General features: G+C 45.4%; 1 protein-coding gene across 1 annotated transcript in view; it reads right to left on the reverse strand.

Moving 5' to 3' along the window:
- Nucleotides 1-4,475: 4,475 nt before the first annotated feature.
- The window catches only part of Spats1 (spermatogenesis associated serine rich 1), a 46,778-nt gene continuing 42,866 nt past the window's right edge, over nucleotides 4,476-8,387 (reverse strand). The window contains exons 9-10 of the mRNA XM_008829114.1: nucleotides 4,922-5,034; nucleotides 4,476-4,682 (exon numbers count right to left, since the gene is read on the reverse strand). Coding sequence (XP_008827336.1) covers nucleotides 4,654-4,682; nucleotides 4,922-5,034 — 142 coding nt within the window. The 3' untranslated portion in view covers nucleotides 4,476-4,653. The remainder of the gene's footprint in view (nucleotides 4,683-4,921; nucleotides 5,035-8,387) is intronic.

The raw sequence follows: 8,387 nt of genomic DNA on the forward strand, positions 1-8,387 counted from the left end.
CCAGTGCAGGCCTAGGTTGGTAGCCCAGGGAAAGGAGGGATGAAGGTGGAGAGTCAGGACCCCCTAGTCCTGGGCACCTAGGCAAACCTGTTAGCCCTCCACCCAGGCCCTCCCCGAGTCTGAATTTCCACGTGTCCCGGACCAGCGGGAGTATAGCTTTCCACACGCTCTTTGCTCCCTCACTCCTTCTGCCCTGGGACTGGGCGGGCACTGCCAGAGGGTGTCAGGGGGGTGTTCTCTGACTCCCGGGCTGGGGGGAGGCTTTGGGGCCCCTCTGAGACCTGAATCAGGGATGCTGCAGGGCTCAGGGACCCCTGGGGGCAGAACAGCGATTCACTGGACAGAGATGTCCAAAGTTTCCTCTTCACGGTGGGGTCTGGCTCTCCAAGGAGGCCATCACTGCCCATGGACGCAAGGCGCCGCGATGCCTCTGAGAAGCTGTGGTGCCGGCCGCTGCACCAGGTGGTTGAAGTTGGTGGGCGGTGAGATGAGCTTGGAGCGTACAAAAGGGTCCTTCAGCATCTCCGTGCAGGCAGATGTGTTTTTTTTGTTTTTGTTTTTTCAATATTTTTCTTAGTATTTTATTTATTATTTTTATTTTAATGTGTATGCGTGTATTGCCTGCATGTAGTAAGTGCACTCGTTTGTGCAATGTCTGCGGAGGACAGAAGAGGCTGTCGGATCCCCTGGAACTGGAGTTATGGACAGTTGTTAGCTGCCATGTAGGGGCTGGGATTCAAACCCGGGTCTTCTGCAAGAACAACCAGTGTTCTTAACTGCCAAGCCATCTCTCCAGCCCCACCTATTGTTTGTTAACACCAAGAAACTACACAGAAAAATAGTAAAATTTGGGCTGAAAACTGAAGGGCACTGTCAAGGAATAGCTGGGGAGAGGGCTAGTCTCCTCACAGTCCTCATAATGACTCCCAACAAACTTACTCAATTTAAAATACTGTCCTGCTTTTCAAGTGCAACTTCAAGACAAGGCCTCTAGCTCCATCCCCAACTCCCAGATTGCCTTCCCTAGGTCCCTTCTGTCATTTAGAAATTCCATTAGCCAGCATTAGGCAAAGTGATACCCCCAGTATCTTACTACAAATGGAATTGCATGCACCCTAATTATGGTAATTCATACCATATTGCAAAACATTCATTTAAAAAAAATTTTTTTATTTGTGTATGTGCGTTGATGTGTGTGTATGCCACATATGTGAGGATGTCCAAGGCCATAAGAAGGTGGTGGATCCCCCGAAGCTGGAGGTGGGGGGGTGTTTGAACTGCCCAGCGTGGGTTCTAAGAACTGAACTCATTCCTCTAGAAGAGTAGGAAGCAATCTTAACCACTGAGCCGTCTCTCCAGCCCCTGCAAAACACTCTAAATCACCTAATCTGGCTTGAGTTCCAGCTACTGACACTTTCTGGCACTCCTGATTGTAGTTTGTAATTTTATCTCAGGAGTTCATCTTTATGGGTCTCATTTCTAAGGCGTCTCCTGTGCCCTGAGGTAGGGCAGTGTTCCTAAAGAGAATTTGGTTCTCCTCAGACCCTAGAGATTCGAGAGTCATTTGAGTTCACTGTTCAGTTTGGGACCAGTATTCCATTCTGATCATTTGTGACTAGATCTGGCATGTCTCTCACAAGAGTTTCCTCTTCATATGCATAGATTTATACTCCAACTACAGCCTAGACACTTCCACCTGTGTGTCACAGTCTGCTCAAAATCAACTTGCCTGATGTTGACCTCCTGGAAAACCTGTAGTTCTCCAGAAGTGCCTTACTTTAGGAAATAGATTGCTATGTATGGTTATATAGGGGGTTTACTACATAGTGAGCAAATGGGGGTTGAAATCCAGCTTATACACAGTTCACCTGTGCATCCACCAACTGTGTCCACTGACGGCATATTTTTCCTAGGTGTACAGAGATGCCATGTGGGCTACAGGAGGTCCTTTAAGCACCACACATCTCTCTGTGGCCACTTTTCCTTCCACTACCAATAGCCAAGTCATTCCAAAGATCCACTTAGTCCCTCTGCACCCTTATGTCATCTCCTCTGTGGTCATTTTGAGTTACCATATCTGGCTGATAAGAATGCAGAATTCCAGATTCAATTTGAAATTCAGATAAAGAACCAGTCATTTTGGTATGACCATGGTCTGGGCATCCATTCTGTCCTTTTTTTTTTTTTTTTTTTTTAGCAGCACTCCCTTTTCTTCCAGCCTGTGCTCTTTCCAGTCAAAAGAACACATTTGCAGTCAGATGATCTGCTACACCCACACCACTGGGGTGGGGTTGTCTGCTGCTTCCTACTGTCTCGCCATATTTGATGGAGGTAGATGTATTTCCTTAGGAAAACAACTCATTGGGACATCTGGCTACTAATTTGAGATGGTCATAGGCTGGGCTCCTTCATGCACACCCCAAAACATTTGCTTTTTGTGTACAGATTCTGAACAGAGTTCAAGTTTAGAAGCCTTAATGTGAGTTCCCAAGGCAGTGGTGACCTCCCTGTTCCTCAGTGACCAGGCCATCATCCCTCCAGGAGCTCCCCAGTATTAGAAGGATACCAATCATCACTATGGGCTCTCTGTCCTTTTCTAACTCAGCCTGTAAGGTCACTAAAAAGCATGCCACCCATGTCTGGCACATTCCTTAGTCCAGGGTGGAAGTCTTTATATGTCCAGACACTCTGTCTTGATCGTCCAACCAGGAATGAAAAGCCTCTCGAGGCCAGCTGTATGATCTCAATGGTCAAAATGTAAAACACTTTACCAAATTGTCCTATAAACAATGCTGTCAGCTACCTCAATTTTGAGGGCCAAATGCCCAAGATCAAAAGGAAACAATCTAACCAAACTAAATACCTCATACTAAAAATGTGAAAAATTAGTAGACTCCTACAGGATGTTCATAAATCTCATGGAATTTTAGAACTTTAATACTGCCATAGTTTGGATGTGACTTTTCCTAGGGTTCTTGTCCTGTAGGCTTGGTCCCTGTGATTATTAACCTTTATTGTCACCTTGACTGGATTTAGAATCACCACAGAAACATACTTCTGCCTGTGTCTCAGAGACATTTAACTGAAGGGGGAACTCCCATCCCGAATGTGGGCAGCACCATTCCATTGAATGGGATCCCAGCCCAAATAAAAAGGAAACAGCAAGCTCGGCACCAGAGTTCATCTCTCTCTGCTTCCTAACTGTAGATGCAATGTAACCAGCTGCTTCATATCACTGCTGTCATAGCTTCCCTGACATGACAGATCGTGTATCCCCTCAAACTGCAGGTCAAAATAAACCTTTCCTCTCTTAAATTGCTCCCAGTGCAGTCATGATAAATGAAAACGGTCCCCAGTACAATGGCATTGAAAATTATGGGTCCTTTAAGTGGTAGGGCCTTATAGGTGACCTGTGGCAACTGTCCACGTGAAAGGCTTAATGTGGGTCTGAAGGAGTGGGATACATCTTTCAGGAGTGGCTTAGTTCCTTTAGGAGGAGGAGCCTAGGTGGAGGAAGTGGATCACGGAGGGTAGGCCTTGAGGCTTTGTGGTCTGGGCCCTCTTCCTATTCACATTTGGGATCCTAGATATGGATATGCTGTGATCAATCAGCCAGCCCACTCTTGTCACCATACCTTCCCTGCCTGCTGCCATGCCTCCTTCACTGAGTGACTGTATCCCTCTGGAACTATACACCAAAAATAAGCCCTTTCTCTCGAGTTGCTTTTGTTAGGCTATTTTGTCACAGCAACACAAGAAGACACTAAGACAACCCTGAGAGAGACAGAGAGAGAAAGAGAGAGACAGAGCAGAGAGAGACAGAGACAGAGGCGGAGAGACAGAGAGAGAACCCAGAGAGTTAACTTGCCCCTTTTGCCATATGAGGACACAGCAAGGCAGACCCTCATCAGACACCAAATCTGCCAGCACCTTGGGCTTGGACTTCCCAGCCTCCAGAACCATGAGAAAGAGATTCCTGTTGTTTATATACTACCCAGTTTCTAGTATTCTATCATAGCAGTCTGTGCACACTAAAACATGCACATAATATCTGTATGCTACTGTTGACTTGAAAGTGTCCTTAGAGAACTAAATGTATCTGATTAAAGCCAAATACAACTGTATGTTAGTGTCAATGCTAAATTCCTTGCATCGAATATTTGCATATAGTGATTAGAAAATATCTTTGACCCTCAGGAAAGGCATGCTGAGATACAAGGTCTGTGGTTGAACTCAAAGGCTCATCAAAAAAAGAGTAATAGTACCAAACGTGGTCGTGCACACCTTTAATCCCAGCACTCCAGTGGTGGAGGCAGGTGGATCTCTGGGAGATCAGGGCCAGCCTGGTCTACAAGGTAAGTTTCAGGCCAGCTGGGGCTACAGGGAAACCCTGTCTCAACAGCAACAAACAAAAAAGTTGGATAAATACAAACAGTTGCAGGCTCTAGATGAAAGATATTCAAGGATGTGTCTGTTTTATGATTCATACAACTTTTATACAAGTTTTAGAGGTTTTCGAAGTAGAGAGTTAAACAGGGATTCCTCATTAGAGTCAAACAATTGGTATAGGACTGGGACACTGTCAAAAATAATGATAATAACCCAGCAACTGGCAGAGGCTGGCTGGAGGCAGTAGCACATGCTTGTTTCTGCTCAGGATTGTCTTGGAATGTTGGAAACACCTGTGGATAGAGGCATGGCATTAAAGCGTTCCCTTACAAGTCCAACAGCCTTCAGCCAACACATTTAACCCTGGATGCATGGTGGGGACATCTGCCCAGGGGACCTGCTCAGGGCAGAAGGGACAATCTCCCTAGGAGAGGCTCTGCCATCTCTACACTTCATGTGAGGCCTCTCAAAAGGCTGCTCTTTGGGGCTCCCTCGTTTTTTAGACAGTTTTTTTGAAGTTTCTTGAACCCACCAGAGAATAAGCTGTGTACTAAGGGTGCCTTGGCCTGCCAGTTGTCAAGCTCCTGGACTTCTTGTATCTCATTCTTCAAATTGTTGGCCTTCTCCTTCTCCCAGAAAGGCAAACTGCAGAAAGAACACAATCCCACTGAATTTGAAGGTATGGCATGTGAAATTTACAAACACCATCCGTGGATAAGGCATTACATTCTCCCAAAGTGAAAGAGGCCTCCACACTAGGGGGCTGGGGAAACAGTTGAGTCAGTAAAGTACTTGCCACACAAACATGAGGACCTGCATTCCATCCACAAAACCCACATGAAAAAGCCAGGTGTGGTGCTTGTAATCTCAGTGTTGGGGCAGCAAATACAGACAGATCCTTAAGACTCCCTGGCCAGCCAGCCTAAAAATGAACTGGCAAGCTTCAAGCCAGGTGAGAAACCCTGTCTCAAAAGGCAAGGTGAGGTCCAGGCATGGTGGCACAGAACCAGCACTCAGGAGACAGAGGCAGACCAGTGTCTGTGAGATCAAGGCCAGCCTGGTCTACATAGTGAGTCCCAGGCCAACTGGGACTATAAGAGACCTTGTCTCAAAAAAAAAAAAAAAAAACAAGATGAACAGGACCTGAGGACATACATACATGTGCATGTGCACACATATACACACAGAGTAATTTTTTTTTAATTTTAAGAACCTCTAAGTTAGGAGACAGGTTTAAATAAAATACTATGTTACTTGTTCCCTATTTGCCTGAGTGCCAAACCCAGATCTTTTCCGGGTTCTTCTCTACCAGGAAGTAGCTGACCTCTGCAACTCACATCACCTTAGTGATGGCTTCGGCTTCTCAGATGACCTTTGATAAGAAGGTGGGAAGAGGAAGGCTAGCTTTCCACTGTTGCTCACCCAGCTCCTCCACTCCCTCCCAATCTCCGGAGGCACCCGTGTTCTGGCAGTGGCTGCCTTCTACTGTGCCACAGCGCTGCCCAAAGCCCTTCTTCCACGGCTCCAGCTCTCGATGCTATGAGACCTAGGAGTAGTAGAGTCCCGCGCCCCAAACTTGTGAGCCTCTGGAGGCTTCACCTTCTCACCTGGGTTCTGCTACCCTGCCCACACAACTGCCCCTTCATTAAACTGGCCTCAGAATCCCAGCTGCAGTGGGGTTTTGTGCTTTCTGCTAGTATGCTGACTAAGGCAATCCTCTGTGGCCCACAATCTTCTGTGGCCCACTGAGACTTGAAAGGGCTTGTTCAGGACTGCACTGTGTTCCAGGGGGTAGGGGGAAGTATGACTCCCAGCAGGAGTTGAGGCAGGGAAGGAGAAAACGTTCTTATCTTTGGCAGCAAGAATCCTGGAACTTTTAGAGAGAAGCATGATTGGGGAGATGCCCTGATAAAACTACAAGGGGTAAAAGTCCCTGGAAAAAGAAAGAGAGGCAACCACATCAGCTCCAGGAGGGGGTCAAGGGTATCAGTTAAAGCCGACAAACCAGATGGAAGAAGCCCAGATAAGAAGGGCAAGACTGGGAGCAAGTTACAAAGACCCTGCTCATCCAGAAGACCTGAGTTCAGTTCCCGGCACCCTCAGTGGGTGGCTCACAACCACTTGTAGCTCCAGCTCCAGGTGATCCAGCATCTTCTTGTAGCCTCCACCGGCATCCACACACCTATGCATTCACACCAACATACACATAAATAAAATAAAAACATAAATCTTTAACAAAAATATTAGTACAAAGAAGTTCTAGAGCAACACAAGCCTTGCTAAATATCATATGAAGCTTTAACTTTCTTTGAAACAATCAAAGAAAACATTGGAAGACTCACAATAAATGCAATATGACACACATAAGAATATGGTGAAATAAGATGATAGAACTAAAATCAGACACACCAGTCAAATCAATGAAAGCAAAGGGTCTTAATTCACTTAGTAAATATAAATATTTTCATACTGGCTCCCAAAGTAAAACCTATTTGTAAATGACCTAAAATACCAGCCAGGTGGCTCAGCAACCAAGCCCAGCAACCTAAGCTTAATCCCAGGGACCCACATGGTGGAAGGAAAGAGCTGACTGCCGCAGGTTATTCCTGACTTCCACCTGAAAGAGTGAATCAAAAGCAAAAGAATGAGCAAAGGTAATACGCTAATGAATAGAAGAAGAGTTGTAATCTAAATATTTATGGGGGCTGGAGAGATGACTCAGCAGTTAAGAGCACTGGCTGCTCTAGCAGAGGACCTAGGTTCAGTTCCCAGTACTCACAAAGTGCCTAACAGTCGTCTGTAACTCTAATTCCAGGGAATCCGATTCCTTCTTTTGATCTCCACAGGCACTACACACACATGGTATACTTACACACATAGAGGCAAAACACTCACACACATAAAATTCAGTCAAAAAATTTTATAAAGATTAGCAGCTGATTATGTACTGAGGAAGGAAAAAGAGAATCTAGGAAACAGTAATTAGTATATCCAGCAACAGACATTGAAACTAGAGTCCCTGTGTCTCTCTTGTGTCTCCTGACATAACCAACTGGTTAGCTCACTTCAAGGTGGCCAAGGTAGTCGCATGCTGAAGAATGAGCCCAAGTCTCCTGATTCATAGACTAGCTCCAGTATAGAAAAGCATGTTAGTCTACAATGCTTTGTGTCTATTTATATGTGTGTGTATATGAAAAACTGTATTATTTGGTATTGTATGATTTATATATGCAAAAACATATTTGCATTTGTTTGTAAAATAGTTGTAGAGGGTGATAAGATTTAGGCAATTGCTGGTTTTTGAATATTCTACAATAGTGTTTATAAAAAAAAAATAAAGTACGGCCGGGCGTGGTGGCACATGCCTTTAATCTCAGCACGCGGGAGGCAGAGGCAGGTGGATCTCTGTGAGTTCAAGGCCAGCCTGGTCTACATAGTGAATTCCAGGACAGCTGGGGCTACAGGGAGACCCTGTCTCAAAAAGACAAAAAATAAAATAAAATAAAGTACAGCCATTAGAAGCCTAATTACGCATTGTCAGTAATAATGCAGCACAATGAAGGCATTAAAAATGCCAAGTTTGGAATAAAAAGCTTTTCTTCCCACTGAGCTCTGGGATTTGGTCCTCCCCTGAATCCTGGTGTGTAAGACTCTGAGACATGTGACTACCCTATCCATACATACTTCAGGAGACTGTTTTCTATTAGAAAGTAAAAAGGGGGGGCTGGAGAGATGGCTCAGTGGCTAAGAGCACTTGACTGCTCTTGCAGAGGACCCAGTTTCGATTCCCAGCACCCACATGGCCACTAACAACTGTCTGTAACTCCAGTTCCAGGGGATCAACACCCTCTTCTGTCCTCTGTGGGCATTTCATGACATGGGTGCACTTACCCACATGCAGGCAATACACTCATACACATAAAATAAAAATACTTTTTAAAAGAAAGTAAAAAGAAAGGGACAAAGGGAGGGAAGGAAGAGGGAAGGGGAGGGAGGGA

This window comes from Nannospalax galili, unplaced genomic scaffold, assembly GCF_000622305.1.
Source record: "Nannospalax galili isolate Female #2095 unplaced genomic scaffold, S.galili_v1.0 scaffold653, whole genome shotgun sequence".
Lineage (NCBI taxonomy): Eukaryota > Metazoa > Chordata > Mammalia > Rodentia > Spalacidae > Nannospalax > Nannospalax galili.